The following is a 26,082-nucleotide window of genomic DNA, read 5'->3' on the forward strand; positions in this document are numbered from 1 at the left end:
ACCACCATTACCACCATTACCTCCTCCACGACCATCACCAGCATCACTTCCACCACCACCATCACCACCACCACCTTCACCACCACCTCCACAAGTATCACCACCACCACCATCACCTCCACCACCACCTCCACCAACATCCCCACCACCACCATCAACATCACTTCCACCACCACCTTCACCAGCATCACCACCATCACCTCCACCACCACTATCACCAGAATCACCACCACCACCACCACCTCCACCACCCCCACCACCAAACCATAGAACCACCACACTACCAGCATTACCACCATCACCATGACCATCACCTCCATCACCAGCATCATCACCACCAGCATCACCACCTCCACCAGGATCACCAACATCACCATCACCTCTACTACCACCATCACCGTCATTGCTACAACCACCCCCTTCACTATTACCACCACCAGCATCACCTCCACCACCACCAGCACCAAAACCATAGAACCACCACAGTATCAGATCATCACAACCACCACTACCTCCATCACCACCATCACCAGCACCACCATCAGCAGTATCCCCACCACCACTACCATTATCATCACCACCAACACCCTCATCATCACCATCATTACATTCACCACCACCATCACCACCTCTCCACAACCACCATCACCATCATCAGCATATCCACCACCATCAACTTCACCATCACCTTCACCAGCACCATCATGACCACCATCATCATCACTACCATCATCATGACCATTACCACCACAGCACTGTTATCATCATCATCATACTCACCATTAATATCACCACCATCAGCATCATTATTTGCCGTCATCACTACCACCACCTCCTCTGCCACCACAACCACCATCAACAGTCCTGATCCCTGAGAAAGGCACACCAGCTTTTCCCGAATACTCCTCTGTAGCATGAAGGCCTGCAGAAAGGCAGCCAGCTCTGATTGTTCATCCTTTTGTTCATTCAATCAGTATTTTTTGCACCTCTCTGATAAGTCTTAGGAACATAAAGATGAATAAATCTGTGTCTCTGACTCTAAGTCTCAAGGGAGAAGCCTTGGGAGGCAGCACAGGAGCACAGACTTTGCCTGGGAGGTCAAGCAGAGGGTCATGAAGGAGGTTGCTCAGAGCTGGGCCTGGAGGAGAAGGTGGCTGTTACAAGGTTCACATCCCTTCACTGGCCTCAGTCTGCCATGGTCTCATCCCCTCTCCTCTGGACAAGACCCCACACTCAGGCCATCCACCCACTCTCCACTCCACCAACCTTCTCTGTCCCGGGTTCAGACCCCAGTTCTTTCTATTCAGCTTCCATTCAGCACAGTTTCCTGACCTGAGATCACTCTGCCTTCCGTCCCTAATACCACCTGTGACCATGCATTCCTGTGGCCGCTGCACCACACTGAATGTTCATTAATGGGGTTGACACCCACAAACCCCTAAGTCTTTTTCATATAAAACACTTTCATATAAAACCCTGCCACTTCTCCTGGCCCTGTGCTTGTACAATTGATTGTTCTGAAACCAAGGGCAGAAGCTCATGTTTATCCTGATCAAATTTCATTTCCTCAGTTCCAGAGCATAGTCCCAGCTTGAAAGATCTTCTGAGTCTTCATTCTGTCAACCAATAGAGTAAGATGGCTTCGCCTGTGATGGGGACAGTGACAGATGCGACTCCCGGGTGTCTCTGCAAATCAGCCACCATCAGGAGGACCCGCACTTCCCTGTGGAGCACACACAGCCCTGCTGTGGCTGCAGGCCGGGAGGGAGGAGTGCTCTGGGGTTATGGTAGGAGCCAGGCTGCTCCACACTCTCCCCGCCATCACACCCTGGGGTGAGTAAATGGGCCTGTGACCCAGGCTCCCTGATAGCATGAAGCCAGTGGGGTGGGGCTCAGCATCCTGCTCAGACATCCCGAGGCATGGCTCAGATTGCCTCTAGGGCAACATTCACTATCGGACATGAGAGAGGTAGGGTGAGGCCAGGTGGCTAGCTCGCAGGGAAACCTGCACTTCTCAGCTCCAAAACATATTTCCAAACACACAGCCTCCCACAGGCATGGACGGCAGGCAGTCAGGGCTCTGGAGAGAGGCCGCGGGGCGCGGCAGGAATCATGCCTTGTTTGGAGAGTCCAGGGCTCCAGAAGCGCTGGGAGTCCCCAGCTGCAGCCTGGTCACCCACAGGTCCTTCTGGAGGACGCGCTTCCAGACACAGCCAGGATGGGTGTGGGCTGGGAGCACCTGGACAAAGGTGTCCAGGGGAGACCTGGTTCCCACGGTCAAGGAAACCCCAGCAGAGGACAGGATGGGGCCATTTGAACAAAAAGCAGCAACTCAGGGCTGAACACGAGAAGCGCCAGGGTCTGGGGCCAGAGAGGGGCAGGAAAGATGAGGGCAAGAAGAAAGGGAAGCAGAAAACAGGGGTGCAGGATGGAGGAGGGCAGAAGGAAGGGGGAAGGAATGAGGGGGAACAGGAAGGAGGGGGAACAGGAAGGAAGGGGGAGAGGAGGAGGGAAACAGGAAGAAGTGAGGCAGAAAGAAGGGGGGACAGGAAGGGGTGTTAGGAAGGAGGGTGGACAAGAAGGAGGGGGCAGGAAGAAAGGGGGACAGAAAGGAGGAGGGAAGGGAAGAGGGGTAATAGGAAGGAGGGGGACAGGAAGGAGGGAGAATAAGAAGGAGGGGGAACAGGAAGGAGGAGGGAAGGAAGGAACGGGGACAGGAATAAGTAGAGACAGGAAGGAAGGAAGAAGGAAGGAGGGGGGACAGGAAGAAGGGGCAGGAAGGAGGGGGACAGGAAGGAGGGAGGACAGGAGGAAGGGGAAGGAATGAGGGGAATAGGAAGAGCAGAGTCACGAAGGAGGGGGGAGGAAAGAAGAAAGGGGGACAGGAAGGAGGGGTGACAGGAAGAAGGGAAGGAGGGAGGCAGAAAAGAGGGAGGAAGGAAGAAGGCGGACAGGAGGAAGGGGGCAGGAAGGGGGGACAGGAAGAAGAGGGGCAGGAAGGAGGGGGACAGGAAAGAGGGGGACAGGAAGGAGAGAGAAGAAAGGAAAGGAGATAGGAAGAAGGGAGGGAGGAAGGAGGGGGGACAGGAAAGAGGAAGGAAGAAGGGGAACAGGAAGAAGGGGGCAGGAAGGAGGCGGACAGGAAGGAGGGCAGAAAGGAGGGGGAAGGAAGGAGGGGACAGGAAAGAGGGGGAAGGAGCGGGAACAGGCAGGAGGGGGACAGGAAGGGGGCTAGGGTAAAAGGGGTTCACGTCCTGTCGGGCACTCACAGACAGGCCCAGGAGTCCAGGGCAGGTAAGACTCAGGCCCAGGGCCATCCACCTGTGGGGAGGGCCAGGCACTGACGCTACGGGGCTGGAGAACGAGATGCTGAAAGGGGACACAGGAGATATGACTGAAGAGCGGGCACTTGGATCAGGAGATGCAAGAAGGGGTCATGAGAGTAAGGAGACAGGACCCAGGCAGAAGTCTCCCATATGGGACCCCAAGCCCTGCCCCTCTTCATCTGAGTATGGGAACTCAACCCAGAAAGCTCCAGGCCTGGGCTGAAGTCCTGCCCTGCCTGTTCCCAGCTGTGTAACCTTAGGCAGGTGGCGTTACCTCTCTGGCTCCTCCATCTCACAGCCTTGGGTTTTCTGAACAAGCAGTGGCCACTGCACCAGCTCCCAGTGCCCCATCCAGCCTAGTGCTTGGGCCCGTGGGGTGCAGTGTTAGAACAGAGCAGCCCTTCCCAACTGCTGGATTTTCAAACAGACCAGAGGGTGCTGGCAGAAAAGTGATTCTGAGACGGATTTTCCACGTACTCTGGGATCAAGACTCACTCATTAGCACACCTGGCTGGCAAGACACAGGCCCACACCCCAGCCACACGGTCTACAGGACAGCACCCAGGCTCTGCAAGTGGGGTGTCATTGGCCTGGCCACATGGACCGTCTGCTCGGGTCTGAGGAAGAGCCACGTGGCCTCCCCTAGACAGGAAATGGAGCCAACCCGGCCTCCAAGCTGACCCCACAGGCCCACAGGGGCTTCTTCGAGGCACCAAAGGGCCGACCGAGCAATTCATGCCCAGAGGCACCCGGCCGTGGAAGGTGGAGGCCAGCTATGGGAGCTTCCTTCCTGGCCTCCCGTGTGGCTGCCCCACCAAGTGGTCCCCTCCCCGACCACTGCACCCAACAAACAGGGCCCCCTCCCACCACTGCACCCAAAAATGGAGACCCTCCCCCACCACTGCACCCAAAAATGAGGCCCCTCCCCCACTGCTGCACCCAACAAACGGGGCCCCTCCCTCACCACTGCACCCAACAAACAGGGCGCCTTGATGGGGAGCAGGCTTGGGTCCTGGCTCCCCCACCTGCCCACTAAGCTTCACACCCCTTTCAGTGAGATAGGGTTAATGGCGCTGACGGCGATGCCGTGAAAATACCGCACCATCGCCATAACCACAATCCTCATCATCATAACAGCCACCGTCCCAGGCGCTGGCAGGAGAGCCTGCCAGCACACAGCGGCGCACCTGCCACCTCGCTGAGTGACCACAGGGCTGGCCGCACCGGCTTTGCCCCCTTTCATCCGCACCACAAGCCTGACATCCCCACTTTCTAGCTGAGGAAACTGAGGTTCAGGCTGGCTCAAAACCGTGGGAAGGATGGGTGGAGGGCTGGGGCTTGACTGTGGCTCCCTCAGATGCCCCTTGGCCATGGTGCTGAAGACGGACATCACATTCATGGGCCCCCTCGCCCTTTGGCCACTTGATGGCAGCTCCTCCGCTCAAGTGGGTGGCTCCCCCAGTCACTGGGCCCTCCCACAGGGGACACCCTGCCCCTTTGCTTCCCCTCCACCGCGGCCCTGTGTGCCCTGGGCACCCCCCTCCAGAGACCCTCCAGCATCATGTGTCCCTTCCCAGAGCCCCTCGGTGCCGTCTTCTGGGAACCGTGGATCAGAACATCCACCATCAGCCCAGCAAGATATCCTTGGATAAGGCCGGCTCCCGAGATGACATCATTCCCGTCTGGGCTGGGAGATGGGTCTGTGGCTCACATTTTCCATGGAACAAACCTGATGCCCAAATCTCAGGCCAGGCAGCAGGAGGGGCCAGGCCCCACAGCACATGGGAAAGGGCAGGCCCTGCCCAACTCTGTGGGGTCTCTAGACCCCTCCCTGTTGGGTGCCACACAGATCAGCAGCAGGGTCACTGGCACCTGCCAGGCGGGTCACCAGCCACCTGGGGCAGGGAGGAGTCCAGGCCTCACTCACTGCTCAGGCCTCCCTAGACCAGAACTGCAAATGAAAATGTACCCCAATACCAAACAGCACCCCAATGCCAAACTACACACTGGTTCCAGTCAGCCAGGCAGCTGCCTACTGCACCAGGGAGATGCCCGCAGGGCTTGGCCAACCGCCAAGTGGCCCACCTGCCCCTCCTCAGCCAGGCACAGCTCAGCAGCCCACCCTGAAGCCTCTGCGAGAGGCTCATATGCATGCCCAGAGGCTCACTTTTAAGCACACGTGCTCTGTGGGAATTTAAGAGAGAAAAACCCCTTTTCCACGCTGGTGTAGGGAAGTGGCTGACTGATGGCCCCGAGGGATGTGTCCAGGTCAGAACTCCTTGAAACTAGATCCACAGGTGACCTTGTCCAGAAATAAGATCACTGCAGATGGAATGAAGGATCTGGAAATGACAACATCCTAGATTAGGGTGGGCCCTAAATCCAGCAAGTATCCTTGTGGGCCACACAGAGGAGAGACACAGGGGGAAGAGAGAGGCCGTGTGAAGATGGAGGCAGAGGCTGGGGCAACGCGGCCACAAGCCAAGGAGTATCTGGAGCCACCTGGGGCTGGAAGTGGCAGGCAGGGCCCGCCGCTAGAGCCTTCAGAGGGAGCACGGCCCCACCCACACCTCGATCTTGGAATTCTGGCCTCAGAGCTGGGAGAGGATAAATCTCTGCCGTTTTGCCACCAGGCTGTGACAATTGCTTGCAGCAGTCCCAGGAGATCATGCAGAGTGCAATGTCCCTGTCCTTTCCAGGAGCAAGAGGAGGTCTCCGCAAAGTGGGCAGAGCTGAAGACGTGACAAGGGGCCTCTGCCCTTCACCTTCTGGTGTTCCACTGCCAGGGGCTGCCTCATCACTGCCAGGGTGGGGTCTGGGCTGCCACACAGGTGGCCTGAGACAGTGGAGGTGGCTCCTACAGAAAGTACCAGGGAATGCTAAGGAGACAGCAGGGCTGGGTAGATGCGGGTCTTGGACCGAGGACCTAGACGGGTGACAGTGCCCTGTGTCAGTGCAGGTGCACCAGAGCCCCCCAGGGAATTGCAGTGAACTGCAATGGCAGGCGCACTGGGCAGGCAGCAGCAGGGGCTTGGGCCAGGACTCGGGAGGGGCAGGCATACACTGCCCCCGAGAAGCCCTGGCAGAGGGACACCTGGCCCATCTACGCTGCCTGGCCAGTGAGGATGGAGGCGCAGAGACGACACAGCAGGGTGCCTGGGGCTGCCCGAGGCGGTGGAGTGCCCTGCCCCACCCAGGTGCACACATCACATCCATCTCATGTCCCAAGTCAGAGATGGCCCAGCCAGCCCCGCAAATGTGCCCCTCTGGGCGGCTTCCAAGGCAGGGAAAGCCCTCCTCCCTTCCCGGACACCTCCCCACTCCTCTCACAGGGGAACACGGCTCATCAAGTGGAGGCTGAGCAGCAGGGCCCAGGAAAGTTCCAGCAAGGTGGGCTTTCCCAGCCCCGCAGCCCTTCCCCCACCAGGAGGAAAGGTCCTCAGCAGAGTCCCCTCGTGTCCCGGGAGCCGCCAGCCACACACAGCTCAGCGCCCAGTCTCGCCCGCCTGCGTGCCGGGAAGTCTGCTCACCTTCATGGCTGTGCTTCCCTCCCTGGGGGCTTCCCCGGCTGCCCAGTGATGGGCTGCGGGCTCCGGAGCCGCCCTAGACCCAAGCCTGAGTCCTACCTGCTGCATCCCACAGGCAGCCCAGGGAGCCATCAGCAAGCCAGTGAGCAGTAAGGTCGTTCTGGAAGGGTCCAGAGGCTCCAAGGGCCCCAGTCTGGGAAGTTACAGCAAACGTGGACCTGGGCTTCTAACAAAGCCCTTGCTCTCCCCTTCGAGGCCCTGACACTGAAGGGCCTGACGCCCTGGGGGACGTTCCCGCTCACGGCAATCCCAGGGTACCTCCGTGGATGGCTGAGAAAGGCCCCCTCAGCACAGGCCCCACTCCTGCCCCGGGAGAACGAAATTCCAGAAAGAACATGTCAGTGGAAAAGCCAGACCCCTGGAAAAAGGGAATCAGGGATTAGGTAAACCGCTTGGTGTTTTCCGAAGGCTGAAATGAAGGCTGACAGACGGAGGACCGTTCAAGCTTGGAGCCGACGCCATCACTTTCCCGCCAGCACCCAGGGGTTTTGCAGGGAGAGCTGGAGTTTATAGTCCGTTTGGCCTTGTTGCCCCTTGAAACCTTCAACAGCTTAAAAGCACATTTGGCTCCTGGCCCAGAACTCGCTGGCCGGCCGGCCCCCAGGGCAGTTCTCATCCCCTCCACGGCAGCTCCTGGTCATAACTCACCGGGGTAGGGGCCTTTCATGGCAGACCTCAAGGCAGAGGCACCCCAGACCCCCTCTTAGTCCCGCCTCCCAGCCTCCCCGACGTGGATCACTTGGCCGGCTCAGGTCCCACAGATGAGGTAAGACTCTAGAGGGGTGCATGGAGCCTCCAGATCAACAGCCAGGCAGCCCCGTGCTGCCCATCCCAGGCTGGGAAAGGTGCTGGGACAGGGGCTTGGCGGGTCCAGGTCACCTGTCACACACAGGAGGGACACTCTTGGGCCCTCTGCCCTTGCTAACAGCTTACACTGGCTCTTTCTAGAAGGTTCCAGGGTTTCACAGACCCCACAGGCCAGGGGACTCCAGAGTCCTCAGGGCCTGTGCAGGGAGGGCTATGAGAACAGAATGCCAGGCAGGGGCCCACAGTGCTGTCAGGCCAGCCTGAGTCCAGTCTCCTGCTAGGGGGAGTGCTCCGGGACGCTTCCTGCTGGTGCCTGCACCTGCCATCACAGCAGACCCTCAGCAAGGTGTGGGTTCGAAGGCCCCTGTCCTCCTCCCCCGGCAGCGTCCCCCTGTGGAGCTGGCAGGAGACTCCCCTGGCATGGGCTCTGTCTCCTAGGATGGGGTGGGATGGCCAAGGATGGGGTTGGGGAGCAATGCCCTGAGTCCTCCTCCCACACCAGTGTTGGCCCCAGGGCACCGGCACATCCAGAAGGGACAAGACTTGGGATGAGAACTTCCCAGGACGACATCCCTGGGATCCCTTCCAGGCTGGGGACGGTCATGTCATGTTTTCTGAGGTCCCAATCTGCTGTCCTTTTGCTGAGTGACCTGAGGCAAGTGACTCAACCTCCCTGGTGCTGGCTCCCCAAGCTGTGAAGTGGCAGCAAGACTCTCTCCTTCTGTGGCACAGTGGGGGTGGGCCCTGACTGCTCTCCCATCCACCTTCTCCTTGCCTGCGTAGGTAACTCACCCATCCCCACCTTCTGCAGGATGCTCCATGCTCTTCCTGGCCACTGAGGCCATGTTTCCGAAAACACAAAGCTCGTTCCTGACTACGCCCTGGATCAAAAGACTTTCCTGTATTTGTGGGGGGAGGGGACAGCCCCTCTGCCTCCCACTTCCTGCACAGTGGTCCTGGGCCTGCCCAGCATCTCTGGAAACCTGGGGGTTGGGGAGCAATGCCCTGAGTCCTCCTCCCACACCAGTGCTGGCCCCAGGGCACTGGCACATCCAGAAGGGACAAGACTTGGGATGAGAACTTCGCAGGACGATGTCCCAGGCAGCTCCCGCATACTCACCCTGGGAACAGGCAGCATGAGAGGAGCTTGGCCATCCCACCCCATCCTAGGAGACAGAGCCCATGCCAGGGGGGTCTCCTGCCAGCTCCACAGGGGGACGCTGCTGGGGGAGGAGGACAGGGGCCTGCGAATCCACACCTTGCCGAGGGTCTGCTGTGATGGCAGGTGCAGGCACCAGCAGGAGGTGCCCTGGAGCACTCGCCCTAGCTGGGGCTGGCGGGACCCTAAGCCAGTTCTTTCCCCATGGGCTTCTCAGTGGCTCCATCCTCCTGAGGGCTCAGGGGTCTCATCTTTACAGCAGGACTCACGGCACCTAATTCATAAGGGGAGTCCAGAAAAGCTGAGAAAAGGGACAGCTCAGGACAGTGCCACTGTGGATGGCGGGCCACCTCTGGCCCATTGTCACTGGCAGATGACCACTGACAATGGGCCAGAGAGCAGCTCTCACTGCCAAAGACCCAGGACAAGGTGGCTCCCTGCAGCCCTTGGAGGTACTCGTATCTAACACAGATTTGATCTCACCAACCCAAAATTCAACAGCATTGGCCCTATTGCCCCATTTTACAGATGAGGACACGGAGCTCCAAGTCACCAGCAGGGAAGGAAGTCCAAGGCTGGGGGGACCTGCCAGCAGCATGCCCTCCATGCCCATCACTTCCTTCATGCATGGCTCTGTGAGGGACGGCAGTGTCCCACTTCCCCTGCATGGCAAGGCTGCCCCGCCAGAACCAGACTCAGGGACTGGGAGGCAGTGAGGGGCTGGTCTACAGGTGTAGGGGTCTGCTGACATGGCCAAGGCCACACGCTCAGGCCCCGCGTCTATACCCAGGGAGGCGGCGGGCACAGCACCAGCCGTTAGCACTGGCCTTGCACTGCGGAAGACACATGTGTCTTGGCCCTGAGGGTCTCTGTCTCCCCTGTCCCTCAAGGGTGCATCACTTTGGACAAAGGGGTCCTCTGTGGAGCCACACACACCCCAGGAAAAACCCCAGTCCCTGTTTAAATGAACTCTCTTAGAGTTCGGTAAATTCCTGTTTGGTACCAATCTAAGCACAGAACAGATTGGTTTTGAATGAGCGAAAGTCGTCCTTCCAGGGGAAGATTGGGGCTGCTGGAGGAATATGTCTCAACAGTGCCAGCCCCTCGTTTTTAGAGCCTTCTAGAGCAGCCAAGCGGCTGAGATGGGAGGTGTTGTTACGTGGAGCCCGCTGGAAAGCAGACATAAATCACTTTTACTTCAAAAGAAATAGAAATTCTCTTCCACGTGCAATGAGACCAAAGGTGGCTGGGACTCTGAGGCCAACTCACCGAACTTCCACCTCACGCTGTTAACGAAAAAGAAAAAGGAAAAGATGCTTGGGGCAGTTGAAGGCATCGCTGATCCTGCTGGACTTCATTAAGAGAGACAGGTCCAATTTTCCAACGTGAGCACAGCTAACAGCCAGGAAACTCTGGGGCTAGGAAAACACCTCCTCCAGACCATTAAAAACTTGCGGTCAATAAAAACCTCTCGTTCCTGGCAGCCACTCTGGCTCCAATCGAATTCCACGACAGGAAAAAATGGCTCACCAGAAACACAGGATTCGGAACCTATCTGTGACCTACTGTTTCGACCAGAAGCCTGCCAGGCACCAGCTGCAGCGTGAGACCTGCACCGTTCCCTGGAAGAACAAGTCAGGGTAGGAAAACAACCTCCTACATTCAAGAGGCATTTCCTTTTGAAAACTGCACGTTACTTTCATTCTTTGGTAATAAAGTAGGTAAACTATGGCATGTTTGCTGTCGGCCACTCGTAGGCATTTTTCCTGGATTAATTCTCACGGTGCCTCACACACACACACACACAAATGCGGTGGGTACTATTATTGTCATTTTACAGATGGGGAAACTGAGTCTCAGAGTGGTTAGACAACTCACCCGAGATCTCACCACTGGGAAACAGTGGAGCCAGGATGCAAACCCGGTCCTGAACACAGATTTCTAGTGCTTCCCTGTGGTAAGGGACTCTTCACAGACATCTGCTTTTGGGAAAACAGTTTTTCCTGCTCAGTTAGAATATCAACGAAGCACTATTTGTTTTAGGATCCTAATTTTTTAAAGATAAAATAAAGCTTTTTCCTGAATCTTTACAGCAGAACACACTAGAAATTACAAAGATTTGACACAGCACAAAAAAGCGACTGCGTGACAAACATTAAAACCCCGGGGCCGGGCGTAGTGGCTCAGGCCTATAATCCCAGCACTTTGGGGGCCAGGTGCGCTGGCTCAGGCCTATAATCCCAGCACTTTGGGAGGCTAGGCACAGTGGCTCACGCCTGCAATCCCAGCACTTTGGGGGCAGAGTGCGGTGGCTCACGCCTATAATTCCAGCACTTTGGGGGCCAGGTGCACTGGCTCACGCCTGCAATCCCAGCACTATGGGGGCCGGGCACGGTGGCTCACACCTGCAATCCCAGCACTTTGGGAGGCTGAGGCAGGCGGATCACAAGGAGATCAAGACCATCCTGACTAACACGATGAAACCCGTCTCTACTGAAAAACCAAACAATTAGCCAGGCGTGGTGGCGGGCACCTGTAGTCCCAGCTACTTGGGAGTCTGAGGCAGGAGAATGGCGTGAACCCGGGAGGCAGAGCTTGCAGTGAGCCGAGATCACACCACTGCACTCCAGCCTGGGCAACAGAACGGGACTCTGTCTCAAAAAAAAAAAAAACAAAAAAAAAACCCGAGTCAGGGTCTCGACCCACAGAACAACAGGCAGCGGAGGGGGCGGCTCTGACAGGTGCCCAGGCCAAGCCCAGAACCTCCCCTGCAGCTCTGCAGGTAGCCTTACAGTGACCCATGTTTGACAAATGAGTCTTAAAGCTCGTCAATGTCACCTGCTTTGTCTAGATCCTCCCACCAGCAAAAGGCAAAAGCAGCACTCGATCCCAGCCTGTGTGACCCCAAGGCAGCTTTTAACCCCGGCTCCCCAGAATAGCCCAGAAGCTGCCTCCTACCTGGCTGAGGACGGCTCCTGCGCCCGCAGTTCCTTCCAGGCATCTAGGCAGGTCTGGTCAGAAGTGTGCCCGGAGGGTGTGTCTCAATAACTTGCAAAATCTGGCTGTGCCAGCAGGACCCAAGCACCCGTCCTACTCTACGGAAGCCTCAGGCCACAGCTTCCTGGAACCTGACTCAGAGCCAACTGCAGGTTCAGCAGAATCTCCACCACCTTCACACCTACTCCCAGCTTCTTCTAACAGGCCCATCTCGTTCCGCAGAAGGTGGCTGCTCTGATCATTCCTCTGCCGCCTGCACTGGGTCGTGGGGCTCTGTCCTGCCTTTCTGCTCGCCTTGACCCTGGATTAATATCCAGAACAACTGCATTTGACATTAAGCCAGGGCTTCCTGTAAGGGAGGCAGTGTGCTGGTGTGTCACTGCATTCGACCTCGTGGAACCTTTGCCACAGCTCATGAAGCAGCCACATCTGTGACCCCGTTTTACAGATGGAAACACTAAGACAGAGAAATAGCAGAGCAGCGTGCCCCAGGCCCAAACCCAACACTCGACAGAGCTGGGAGTCCAGCCCAGGTGGGCCTGCCCTGAGGCCAGCACTCTGTGGAATGTCCAGCTCACAGTCATATTACGCGGTCCCCAGTATGATTTTCTTTTCTTTTCTTTTTTTTTTTTGAGACGGAGTCTCGCTCTGTCGCCCAGGCTGGAGTGCAGTGGCCGGATCTCAGCTCACTGCTAGCTCTGCCTCCCGGGTTTACGCCATTCTCCTGCCTCAGCCTCCCGAGTAGCCGGGACTACAGGCACCCACCACCGCGCCTAGCTAGTTTTTTTGTATTTTTTTAGTAGAGACGGGGTTTCACCGTGTTAGCCAGGATGGTCTCGATCTCCTGACCTCGTGATCCGCCCGTCTTGGCCTCCCAAAGTGCAGGGATTACAGGCTTGAGCCACCGCGCCCGGCCCCCAGTATGATTTTCTAGAAAGGTGAGACTTTCAGAATTGCCCTCTTCTCACACGCTCAAAGCCCCAGGGCCAGTTCAACTGTGCTTGTCCCCACGAGCAGACATCACTACCTTTAACACAGAAATGAACTTAGTACGTGTGATGTCTCTTTAGCGTGCCCTTGGCAGAGCACCAAGATTGAGTCAACACAGTGTCTGCTTTGGTGACCCTGAGTCACCGAGAAGAAACATGGGCCTCGGGACCCCACCTCAGCCATGAAACAGGGGCAGCTGGATGCAGAACCAATGTGTAGACACAGCCAGGAGCTCACGCCAGCGCTTGGGGATTTAGGGAGGAGACACTGCCCTACCGTGTCCCATCTCTGCAGCCCTGGAGGAGGAAATCCCAGAGCCGGGATGGCCCTTGGAGACCATGTAAGCCAGTGGCTTTCGAACAGGTTTTAGCCAGAGCCCTGGGTGCAAACCAAATCTTCTGCAAAACCCAACTTACATCAACCAAAAAAGCAGCCCAGTGGAGGAGTCCTGGCTGCCGGTTAACCCAAGCTGCAGGGACAACGGTCACTGCAGTGCCCTTGGGAAGTGCAGAGTCCAGGACCCTGTGCAGGCTGTCACCCCAGCACCCCAGGAGGCAGGGCCCAGGCTCCCGGTGACTCCAAGGCCCCCACCCGGGGCAGCTGGGGATCACTAGTCACTTGCAGGGGCTCTCAACCTGTTTCTTGGCAGTGGAACAGAGCATTCTCATGCAGAACCCCAAACTATAAAGGGCTCCATGGGCTGAAGGGAGGGTCCCAGAGCCCACCCAGCTCAGGCCCCCACTCCCAAGCCTCTGAGGCATTCCCCAGGAAATCAAGGCCCCTGGCTGGACACAGCTAGACTCTGGAGTGAGGCCAGCCTGAGTTGGGTCGGCACAGGTCTTCCTGGTGCATCCACACAGTGGCCCAGCTCTGCCCTTCAAGCTCACCCAGAGGATGGCTCCCGGATACAGAGGGCAGAAGTCTGCATGTTTCCAGGAGCCTCAGCATGAGGCTGGACAAATCCCCTGTCCTTTCCAAGCCAGCACTCCGGAGACTCACATACTGGGACCTTGGGACAAGGGCGGCCACTGCCATCCCCACACGGCCTACAGGCGACAGCAGCTCTGGCCCCTCCATTTCCAAAAGCCACAAACATCTCTTAGGACAGCAGCAGAGGCTCCTGACCAACAGAGACTGTGACCACAGTGGACCACCAGCTGGTCCCTGCCCGAGGAGCCTCTCCAACAGCAGTCACAGTGGCTCCATATGAGGAGTGCCCTGGGTGGGCACAGGGGGTGGTCTACCCTCCTGCTCACCTCAAACACCTCCTCATCCAGGATCCGGGTGCCAAACACGATGATGCCGTTGACGTCTATCATGGGGTGGTCACTGCGGTCGAGGAATTTGGTGGTCTTCTTTTTACAGTCGAGGACCAAGGTGACATTTTTCTTGTGGACACTGAGAGCAATTCTGTGCCACCTGCAGAGAAACAGACGGTGAAGACAGGGCTTGGATCACAGACGCCAGCTCAAGCGATTTTGCGGCAAATTTCTCGAGACACAGGAAGAAAGCCCACTTCCTGCACGAACGTGGTGGGGTGGAGCGGATCAAGGCCCGGCCTCTGGAATCGGACAAGTTAAGGCAACCCCACGTGCCATGAGATCTACTCATTCCCCAGAATCCTCATCCCTCAGACAAGGACAGCTGTCTGAACCCTGGAAGCCCATCCGGGAGCCCAAGTGAAAGGGGAAAGGGGGAGCGTGCAGCGCTCGGCACGGGCCTGGGAGCGGGGAGCAGGGTCCTGCAGCATGGTCACAGCCGTCAGGAGAAGGGCAGGGCGGCGGTCGTTGCATTTTGCTGTGTACATGAGAGCACTCGTCATGTGCCCTCTGAACCACCATGGCAAACCGCAGGCAGCCAGAGAAGACGGGGTGTGGACGGGAAATGGTGGAATGAGTGGATCTGTCTGAAAGTCTTAGCGAAGAATTCAGATATCATGTACTGAAGGCCTTCCGAGATTGTCAGGCACGACCTCACACGTGCTGACCACGAAAGAGGCGACTGACAACCCCTGGTGCTGAGGTCCGCACCCAACAGAGCGCCCTGGCACGACCCGCCTTTCCTCATGCTCACTCCCACTCCTAACACATCTGTGTCCTTGAAGGATACCTTAAATCCTTTCTGGAAAAGGTTGAGTATAACCTCACAATTTCCTGTGTCCCTTCTGACACAAACAGGCTGGAATTTCATGTGCTTTAGTGCACTTTACAAAGGGGCAATGGAGGGCCAGGAAGGAGAAATGACTCCACAAAGCCACAGAGGATGAATCAAGACCATAACCCAAGTTTTAGGACTCCAAGCCCAGCGCCCTCTCCTCTGCCGTGGCGTCTGTGGGAGTCTCGGTACCGGCTGCTGCACGTCCTCTACTGTGCCCCACATCTGGTCAGTGGTATGAGCTGACCTGATTCCCACTCCGGCAGGAGGACAGTTGCCCAGAAGTGCCCACTTACTTGCCATCTGACAGGTTGATGCCCCGGAAGAGGGGGTAGTCTTCTGGGCCAGGCTTCCCCGTGTGGTCCTCGTAGAGGAAGACGGGAGAGCGGCCCAGCTCCAGCCCAATCTGCTGGATACCCTGCTCGTTGTAGATGGAGACCAGGAAGGCCTGGCTGCCTTTCTTGGCTTTCACAGTTGTTAGGATGGAGAAGTCCTCGGGAAATGCAGACGCTGGAACAGAGCACAGAGATGAGAAGGCAGTCGGGGAGCCCCCCCAACCACGCCCAGCCATGGCTCTCTGCAAACAAGCCAGCCCAGGGCCCTGGGAAGCTGTGCTGCCCATGGTAGGGCACTGTCATCTGATGCACATCTGCCCCTTGATCAAACTGTTCCTGCAGCCCTTCCCACTTGGCCAAGCCTGCCCCCTTCAAGACTCAGTGCAAATGCAAACTCCTCCATGAAATACGAACAGTCTTTCCAGCTGGCAGCCCTCAACATCCTGTCCTCAGCTCCTACGCCTCAACCCATCTGTGTGTCGACCCTCAGGAGAACCTCCTGGGCTGTGAGCTGCCTCTGGGCGGAGGCTGCTTCTCAGGCATCTTTGTACACTCCATGGGGTCTCACCACTCAGCATGCAAGGTAGGGAGGGAGGGAGACAGAGGGAAGAAGCAGACAGAGGAAGGGAGAAGGGAAGCACCAGCCTCAGACTGCCACTAGAATTGTACTTTGTGACCTTCCCGGTTGATATGCAAAACAGAGAAAAAGTGGAAATTAATCAAAAGAGTTGAATCCAAGTTTAAAATTAGAAAAAAAAAAATATCTTTAGTATGTGAACAGGAGAAATTACCTCTTACAACACCCGCCAGAAGCAATCTGAGATCATTAAAAGGCAGACCCAGGCTGGCCCGGCCACGAGCACCTAAGCCCACCCCACATGTCTGCTCCTCATTCGTGGGCATGACCGGGAGCCCTGGCACCTCCTGTCCATCGATCCTGGTGGCGAAGGTGGCGATGCTCTCACCCTGGACCACCTGCAGTTCTGCCAAAAGCCTGGGGATGAGGGAGGGCCTGTGGCTAATTGATGCCGCTGGGCCAGCCAAAAGTGCTGGGCCTAAGGCTATGTGGGCTCCTCAGAACCAGCCAGAAGGAGCATCCCAGCAGAGTGTCACAGGGACGTGCCAGGGAAGGGGCCCAGGACCTGTTGCTGGAGCGGCCCCACAAGCAGCACCGCTACGGAGGGCTGGGATCTGGTGAGGGGACTTGAGCCATCAGGAATCCATTATCAGACCCACCCCTTCTTTAGAAGTGCGGACAAAGGTTAACCAGGTGGCCCAGAGGCCCCTGACCCCATGGGGCTGCAGAGTCTGGATCTGCTGCAGCAGCGCCTGCACGGCGGCTATCCATGAGCACCCTCTGCTGGCGAAATCGTGGCAAGGCAGGCAGCAGCCTCACCGCCTCTGCCCCGGCCACTCCAGCACGGCTGCAGGGGCCACACTGTGGGGAAGGGGACGCTGAAGACACCTCATCCCACAGCATCCTGAGGCTTCCCAGGGGGATGAGAATGCCACCTGTCGCAGCCTCTGCATCCTCTGTAAGGTGCTGCAGGGAGATCTCCCAAGGGTCCGGGCAGACCCTCCAAAGCCCCCACAGGCCAACCCAGAGCCTGTGTAAGCGCTGGAAGCTGCCACAGCAGCAGGCTCATCCTGCAGGTCACGAATCTCTCACTAAGGCGCTGACAGGGAACGGCAGGGAACAGCTGTGGCCAGGCACCCTGTGTTGGCCAGCTCCAAGTCATGACTCAGCTGTTCCTGCAGGACACTGGGCCCCGGGTGGGCCTGGCCAAGGCCCCTGCCCCCAAAGCTGGGGACAACCCCAGGTGGGGGTGATGACAGTGTGGCCATCTGGGAAAGGCAGGTTTCACGGAAGAACTGGCTCAGGACTCCCACGTCTAGACACAAGCCATCAGCTTTGTTTTTTGTTTTTTATGGGGGTTTTTTGAAATAGAGTCTCATTCTGTCGCCCAGGTTGGAGTGCAGTGGTGAGATCTCAGCTCACTGCAACCTCTACTTCCAAGGTTCAAGCAGTTCTCCTGCCTCAGCCTCCCAAGTAGTTGGGACTACAGGTCCATGCCACCATACCTGGTTAATTTTTGTATTTTTGATAAAGATGAGGTTTCACCATGTTGGTCAGGCTGGTATCGAACTCCTGACCTCAGGTGATCTGCCCACCTCAGCCTCCCAAAGCGCTGGGATTATGGCTTTGCATCATCCCTCCACATGTGGGCATGTGGGCACGGGACCCTGGAGATGACGGCCTTAGCTGGTTCCACCTATGTCGAGGGAGTGGGACCTGCCATGCCCACCCACCATGGGGGCCTCAGATGGCAAGGCTGCCAGCAGGATGTGGCATGGGGCACTGAGGGCCAGGTGGGATCTCACCTGAAGCACCCAGGGCAGATGGCACAGTCACCATCTGAGTCCACTCCCTCACTTTCATTGCAAAGGGTCACCTGGCTCACATCTCTACCCCACCGCCACCTTGTGTGCCAGAGTCATTCTTCCGTCTTAAAAGATCAAAGAACGAGTTGAGCACGCTCATCTCTCCGGCACGAGGCACCGCAAGACCCCCCATCTCCTGCAGCTCATTAAAATGCCGTTTCTCAAGTTTTGAAATCTCTATGGTAACAAATTTTCTCAGCTCAGATAAAACCCGAAAGGATAAATTATGTTTAACATTAATCTCTCTCCTGGCAAAATAACAAGGGATTCATTGTCACTGCGAGATGGCCCATTCAAGTCATGACATGAGCTGGGACGCTGACACTTTATAATCTACACTGTCCGGGCACTCTGGGAGGACGGAGTCAGCTGTCGAACACTTCATGTTTCATTTCTCCAAGAAAAGTCACAGTTGAGGGGGGTGGGCTCCGGACTTCCATCTCGTTCTGTCGCCCAGGCTGGAGTGCAGTGGCGCAATCTCAGCTCACTGCAAGCTCCGCCTCCTGGGTCCAAGCAATTCTCCTGCCTCAGCCTCCCGAGTAGCTGGGACTACAGGCGCCCACCACCACGCCGGGCTAATTATTTGTATATTTTTTAGTAGAGACGGAGTTTCACCATGTTGGTCAGGATGGTCTCGATCTCCTGACCCCGTGATCCGCCTGCCTCGGCCTCCCAAAGTGCTGGGATTACAGGCATGAGCCACCGCACCCGGCCAGAGCTTTTCATTTTTACTTTTGCTGAAGTCCAAAGGCACTAGAGAATTTTAGGTATGCAGTAGGAGTACAATAAATGCATTTGTGTTGAAACAGCGTCACACTGAGCCGACAGTTACTAAGCACACTGATTGCTCACTAGAGTGGATCATGTCATCAATAAACAGTGACTGGTCCCCTAATAAACAGTGATTGGTGCCAGGTTCTGGGGTGACACAGTCAAGGGACATATATGGCCCCTGGCCTCAGAAAGTGATACTCCCATGATACAAACAGAAATCATCAAACCAGTTAGTTAAATAATTGCAGACTGGGTGAGGTGGCTCACACCTGTAATCCCCGCACTTTGGGAGGCCAAGGCCGGAGGATCACTTGAGGTCAGGAGTTCCACACCAGCCTGGCCAACATGGTGAATCCCCGTCTCTGCCAAAAATATTAAAAAATTAGCCAGGTGTGGTGGCACATGCACCTGTAATCCCAACTACTGGGAGGCAGAGGTTCCAGTGAGCCAAGATCACACCACTGCACTCCAGCCTGGGTGACAGAGTGAGACTTTGTCTCAATAATAATAATAATAAGTGCAAATAATGCAGGAGGCAGTGGGGCAGGGGGGCAGAAAGAGGCCAGAGGATGTGAAATGAATGTGGGGTGTGGCTAACTTTGGAAAGGGGGCCAGGAACCTGGGGGGCGGGTGAGGTTTCAGCTGGACCCTGGCAGCCCGGGAGGGGCCGGGCTGAGGGGAGCATGGCAGGCCCAGGGTAGAGGCCCAGGATCCAGGGGCACCAAGGCAGCCCTGCCGAAGGAACTTCACCAGCCATCCTCGGTCCTGACCGGAAGCGCTCTCAGTCCCAGACTGGGGTGGGACAGGTGAGGGGCCCTAGAGAGGAAGCTGTCATCTGGCAGCCCCTGCAGGGAGAACTTAGTTCTGGAACCTTCCGGCCTGGACCTAAACTTACTGCATTTGTCATGGCCAGAAGTGAGGCTCATATTCCCTGGGCTGGACCAACCCATGGGGTCGAAGATGGAGTGAGAAAGAGACAGTCTCCAGTCTCAAGGGGAGGCTGTGCATGTACCCAGGTGGAAACCCCACATCTTACTTCATGGGAGCCCCTCGTCTCAGCCATGAGGGAACCTCCATCCTGCTCTACAGGGGTGCAGGGGAGTGGGGAGCATCTGCTCAGTGAGTAGAGGGTCTGCAAAGCCCCCAGGCTGAGGACACTACCCTCCTACTGTTGCGTCCATCTTACCCTCACATCAGCCTGCCCCTGCAGCCAGCACCCTGTCCTCAGCCATCCCTGCGACCCTCGTACAGCACTCAGCGCAGTCCTACGGAGGGTCCTGGGGCCCAGCGCGACTGGCTGCTCCCTCACTTTCTGGCAGGGGCAGCGAGGAGCAGCAGGACATTCTGCCCGAGGGAGGCTGATTCTAGAGCCCAGGCACTGGGGTGCAGGACAGCCACAGGTGAGGACAGGGTATCGGCCAGGAGGCAGGGGGGTGTGGGCAGAGCCATGGCCTCCACCCAACCTGCCTGGGGTCCTGAGTAGGAGGCAAGTCTCAGAGGCCTGGCAGAGGAGGGGTACGGAGGACAAGGCACCTACAAAGGACAAAATGGAGAGGACCCCACCCACAGCACCAGAGCCGAGGAGGAGGCTGCATGCTGATCCAGGTGGGGCTGGTCCCTGAGTCAGGTGACCATGGGGGACACTGCCTCGCCTGGTCATCCTCAGAGGGGACAGCTCAGATCTGGGTCATGACAAACAAGTAGTGCTGGGTCAACAAGGCAGGGAGCACCCGATCCTGGGCCCCCAGTGGGGATGTGGATCCCAGAGCTCAGGCCACCCGGTGAGGAAGCCAGGCCTGCTGCCTTCAGGGTCTCAGGCCACCTTACTGTGAGGCGATGTCTGCACTGCAGACACGGGGGTCCAAGGCCTGGGACCCCACAGGGAAGGAAGGAAGTCCCAACCCTCCCCACTTCACTGGCGGCCCCCGCGTCACAGTCCTGGGCTTCAGTCCCTGCAGCCTCATCTCCCTGGTGCCAGGACACCCCAGCAGCCACGATCGGTCAGAAATTGGCTCGGGGTGGAGCTCCCTGGTCTGACAGATCCCAGAACCCAGACCGCTGGGTCTGAGCAAGACTAGAAAACCCTCTTCGAGTGAGGGGGGAATTCTAGCCTCTGTCCTGCCCCCAAGTGCAGAAAATGCTAACAGGCTTCTTTGCTTGCACAGAAGGGAGGGTGGTGCCTCTGAGGGGGGCCGCCTAGGGAACCTCGCTCTCCCAGGCCAGAGGAGGCCGGGCTCCGTCTGTTCCGTTCATGGCTGTGTCTCCCTGGCACCCAGATCACTCTGCCAGTTCGTGCCCAGTGCGGGATACAGGACCAGCTGGTGCCAAAGTGGGTGGAGGGTAGAGGTCGACGCCTGTACAGCCTGGGTGGGGAGCGGCACTGCACCCAGGTGGAGGCTGCCAGTCACCTACTCAGCTCAGCCTCCAAACCCCCATCCCGGTGATCCAGGGCCACTTGGCTGCTGGGTTGCCAAGGGGTGTGTAGGCTCTTCAGGGAATCCGGAGAGGCTGCTCAGGGATTTTGTCAGGGGATTGGATGCCAGGGAAACAGCTGCCTGGATGCGGCCTCCCCCTCTCGCCAAGAGATACTTGCAGATACTGTTTTTGCTCCACTCAGTTCACCACAGCCCAGGCCTTGCCGTGGCTACCTGGGCTGCACCATCTCTTCTTCCTCTGCAGCTGCCAGGCAGGTCAGGTCTCTAGAATCCCGCAGATGCTGCTGCTCCCCAAGACAGGGCACGGTGCAGCTCCGGCTCCCCTAGCGCTTAGGCTGACCCACACGAGTGGCTGACGCGAGGCCATGTCGGTCCCAAGCAAACAGCCCTTTCCTATGTGTGGCCCCTACACGCTGAGCACTTCTCAAACCAAACAGAAAACCTGAAGTGAGCTTCTGAGTCCCTCCACTGAGGGGGCCCACAGGCCAACTGGGGTGGAGGGAGTCAGAGCAACAGAGGACAGGTAGCGAGTTTGCTCGGAGGGCCGGGTGGAAGCGGGAGGTGGGCTACGGCGTCAGATCAAAGGCAAATGACATCCTATGACACTGGTCTCCAACAGTGTCCCTTGAATGGCTTTCCCAACCCAACACTTCGGGATCTACAGAAGGGACTCCATAGACATCCCTGCTTAAATACTTCCCAAGCAACCTCCAGCTTCATCTGCCATGAATGGGGCAACTGGCTTATATGGACCCGCTCTACTCTCTAAACTAATTCACAGAAGGCCCTGGAAGAGAAAGGGCAGCGCTTTGGAAAACTTGGAAAAAACATGAACTTAAAAAAACATCCCACATACTACTCAGAAATTTACCCTAGATTATGTGTCGTTTTTCTGGTTTGTTTTGTTTTGTTTGAGACAGTCGTCACTCCCTCCGTTGCCCAGGCTGGAGTGCAATGGCGCAATCTCGGCTCACTGCTTCACTGTGTCACCATAACCTCACTCACCTAGCATCTGGTAAAAAGCCCGAAACAGACATGAAAACCGATTGATCTATAGATAAGAGCCCTGCTCAGGGACAGGGGTCCCTGCTGAGAGGGAGACATAGAGAGCCTGCTATGCAGAAACTGCTGGAAGGCCAAGCCGTTTCTTTCTTTTCTCTCTCTCTTTTTTTTTTTTTGTTTTTGACATAGTCTCACTCTCACTCAGGCTGGAGTGCATCTCTGCTCACTGCAACCTCCGCCTCCTAGGTTCAAGCGATTCTTCTGCCTCAGCCTCCCGAGTAGCTGGGATTACAGGCGTGCACCACCACGCCTGGCTAATTTTTGTATTTTTAGTAGAGATGGGGTTTCACTATGTTGGCCAGGCTGGTCTCAAACTCCTGACCTTAAGCGATCCACCTGCCTCAGCCTCCCAAAGTGCTAGGATTACAGGGTGAGCCACTGCACCCAGCTGATCCTAGATTATTTATCCAATAATTAGCCTGTATTCCTGAGATACTATAATATTTCTGGCCACAGGATAATCCAGCAGAGAAGGATGAAATCCAGGGAGTGTGTGGTGCCAGCGCCTCAGAACTGGGGGACACAGATAAGATTAAACACAGTGGCTGAGCTGGGCATGGTGGCTCACGCCTGTAATCCCAGCACTTTGGGAGGCTGAGGCAGGTGGATCATTTGAGGTCAAGAGTTCGAGACCATACTTGACCTACATTGACCATCTCTACTAAAATACAAAAATTAGCCGGGCGTGGTGGCAGGCACCTGTAATCCCAGCTACTTATGAGGCTGAGGCAGGAAAATGGCTTGAACCCAGGAGGCAGAAGTTGCAGTGAGCCGAGATTGCACTGCTGCTACGCTCCAGCCTGGGCAACACAGCGAGACTCCCTCTCAAAAAAAAAAAAAAAAAAAAAAAAAAAACACAGTGGCTGAAGATCCTTGGAAAGCAGGAGCGCTTACTTCATCAGTGTGCCCCTCAGCCTATCACACACCCAGAGTCCACGGGGTCCTTGGCAATCAGCTCTCTAAGCCCTTCCCTGGACCAGCCCTCCCAGGTTCTCTAGGTCACGAATGCTAAACCTGGGGTCATGGGGCAGAAAAGGGTGCAACTTCTGGGCCAAGATGCAGGTGAGCATTCCGTGACTAATTCCAAAAGAGATGTTCTCCCAAAAGCTTAGGAACGCTCCTCCAGAGGCCTGGAGAAACGAAACTGCTGCGGTCCTTCGCGAGGACAGGCTGTCCGTGCCGATGAGTTCCACACACCTAAGGCTGGGGATCCACAGCCCAGGGCCACTTGGGAACCCAAAGGTGGGCTGTTTAAGAGAATGTGGGCTGCCAGGGGTCCCAGGCCACCTCGCCTCACCTCCACCGAGCTGCAAGGCAGGGACTCGGCGCCTCGGAGGTACTTCTTGAAATAACTCGTTCTCAAAGACATTCTTGAAAAGAACCGCCCAGATTCTCTCAGAGACAAGCTCTTCAAAGTCACACGAATGTAAAAGAGGGCTGGGTAATGGCTGGGGATGAGTGCACAGAGAGTAAGTCTGTGGAAGCAGAAACAGCCCCTCAAAAGAGGGTGTCCTTCAGCGGCCCCACAGAGGCAGGATCATCAGAAACCCCACGGTGCGTTCACAGACCGCCCTGATCGTGGGTTCAATGCCAGACTCACCTCCAGGTCCACCAAAAAGACACTGCGCTGTCTTGTAATAATTACGGAGCTTCTCATAAAGTGAACTCACCTGCCCTACATGCCCCGTCCCCCTCTTATCTGAATCAGAAAGAGGAGCTCATTTTAGTCCAGGCCATGAGCACCCAGCTCGGGCAAGGCGATGAGGTTCTCCATCACCAGCTCATTAATCACGTCCAGATAAACCCAGAGGGTTTAATTAACTGTGACAGGTGCCACCCCACGACTGGGTGACAGGGACAACTTGAATGCTGCATCTTAGAGCTAATGCTGCTTCTTAGAGCTAATGCTGCTTCTCGCTCCGGGTATGTAATTAAAAGCAGAGACCCAGCATTTGGCAGCTGATTCTCATTAAAAGCCTCGCGTGCTCTTGCTAAGAGTCACGACGTTTGATTCATCGTCTCTTAATGTCACTGCCCCCAGTTAAGCTTTGTCTGGAAGTGCTTCCTTTCCCACGACCCGGAGGTTTCTCTCGACTCATCCCTCAGGACCCATCCAACTCCTTCTGCACTTGGAGTCCTGGTGGCCCAGCTACCACCGGAGACACGGCTGATAGAAGGTCGAGGGCACCGGGCCACACCCACCCACCCACATCCAGCAGAGGAGGACAGTGACAAAGCCCAGTTCAGTCCAGAAGGACAAAGTCCCACCGTTGCAACCGCGTTTTCACGACAGTGAAACGAAACTGGGCTCGTGAAAGGGGCTTCCCGGAAAACTGAGCCTGTGTCTCTGCCACCACACAGGCTTGAGCGCTGCTCCTGGCGGGAGGCCAGAGGGCCAATGGGACCCACCACCCCATACAGAAGGGTGCGGCACTTACCAGGGTACAACTGCTTGGTGGGTGCGCTGAGCTGCGCGTCTTTGGTGACTCTGTAAGCGACATCTGGGCCTTTGGAAGATCGCCGCGTGGCGCAAAAGCCTGTTGTCTTTGTTATTCCATCAGGCAAGTTGTGAAAATCTAGAACCTTCAGGAGATCTGCTGGCTGAGCTGAAATGACAGAGGAGGAGCGGGGTTAGCCACGGAGAGGAAAGGAGCACCTGGGAGCACCTGGAAGCTGGGATGACGGGAAGCACCTCCACCCCTCACCACTGTGAAACCCGGGCACTCGGAAGAGCCCCAGGACTGGCTCAGAGCAGCGTGCTGGGCGAGTCAGGGCCCCACGCTGTGGAGGAGGGTTCCATCCCGGTCCCCACCAGCAGCCACACACCCGGGGCAGACCCAGGCTTGTCCAGCTCTGACGACGCCCGCCTTCCTCACTGTGCTCCCGTGGCTCCTGAGGCTGGCAGGGGCCACACACCCAGCCTCCCAGACACCTCTTCTCATTGGCCACGTAAGGACAGCAGCCCAGGCCGATGCTGGAAGGCCGCAGAAGGCCCACTGCGGAGCTGGCCGCCTTATGGGGTACTGTGCAATGACGTGGAAGCACCGGAGGGTCACAACATCTGCCCTGCAGCTCTGAGAAACTTCACCCCGCCTGAAACTCCTCTGGAGGTCACGGGGATGACACCGGCCTAGTTTATCCCCCCTCGTTATCCACCTGGACTGTCTGTCGCCTTCCCATGACCATTTACAGTAGGTATGCAGTTTCCATTGCCCCGGAAGACCCCTGCCCACATCACCAGACCATGCGGAGCCAAGAACAAGGGAGGGACAGCCCCCAGCATCCCTTCCAGAAGGTTCCTGACCCTCAATCCGGGGGCTCTCAGGGAAGGGCAGGAGATAAACTGACCTCTGGCCAGCTGAAGCCATGATCGTTACCAGGGAGCTCAATGGTCACCCTCCAACACAGAAGACGGCCCCATCTGCCAGAGCCTCCGTCCCCCACACCACGAGGACCCCAGACCTGCATCCACCGCAAGACACAAATCCAGGTACCCACCCTGAACAAGGTCAGCTTCATGGGGAAAGCACCGCTCCTGTACCTACAAACAAGAGGCTCCCTGGGAGTCTGGGCAGAGAAAATAAACTCGAAGTTGGCGTTGCAGCGACAGAACAGTGTGTGCTGGGGCGGCCTGGGGGTTGGAGGAACCCAGCAGCCACCACCAACCACCTGCCCAGTAGGTGTGAATGGGGTTGGGCCGGGCCCCCTCTGCTGGCCAATCAGAGCATGACACCGCCATGTCCCAGACCGTCAGCTCAGGGAGGGACATGAGACCAGCCAGGATAAGGAAGCTCCGTCCTGGGGCTTTTTTCCTTTGGGAACAAGGAGTCCTCCCTGCTCTGCCGGCTCCACACACAGAACAGGAACCTGGAACTGCTGGCAACTGTCTCCTGAGCAGCCGGAGAATGCCTGCCTGAGGACGCAGAGACAGACTCTGGCCACACTGTTTGGGTAGCTGGAACAAGCTGTGCCTGTACAAGAATCATCTACAGAAACCGGTGTATCCATCTTTAT

The 26,082-nt window shown here is 56.9% G+C and overlaps 1 protein-coding gene across 2 annotated transcripts in view; it reads right to left on the reverse strand.

The window, feature by feature from the left end:
* Positions 1-26,082, reverse strand: part of COL5A1 (collagen type V alpha 1 chain) — a 202,711-nt gene that overhangs the window by 130,493 nt on the left and 46,136 nt on the right. For both annotated transcript variants that reach the window (XM_023188991.3, XM_023188994.2), the window contains exons 2-4: positions 24,507-24,674; positions 15,317-15,530; positions 14,123-14,285 (exon numbers count right to left, since the gene is read on the reverse strand). In XM_023188991.3, coding sequence (XP_023044759.1) covers positions 14,123-14,285; positions 15,317-15,530; positions 24,507-24,674 — 545 coding nt within the window. The remainder of the gene's footprint in view (positions 1-14,122; positions 14,286-15,316; positions 15,531-24,506; positions 24,675-26,082) is intronic.

Source organism: Piliocolobus tephrosceles, chromosome 14 (assembly GCF_002776525.5).
Source record: "Piliocolobus tephrosceles isolate RC106 chromosome 14, ASM277652v3, whole genome shotgun sequence".
NCBI lineage: Eukaryota > Metazoa > Chordata > Mammalia > Primates > Cercopithecidae > Piliocolobus > Piliocolobus tephrosceles.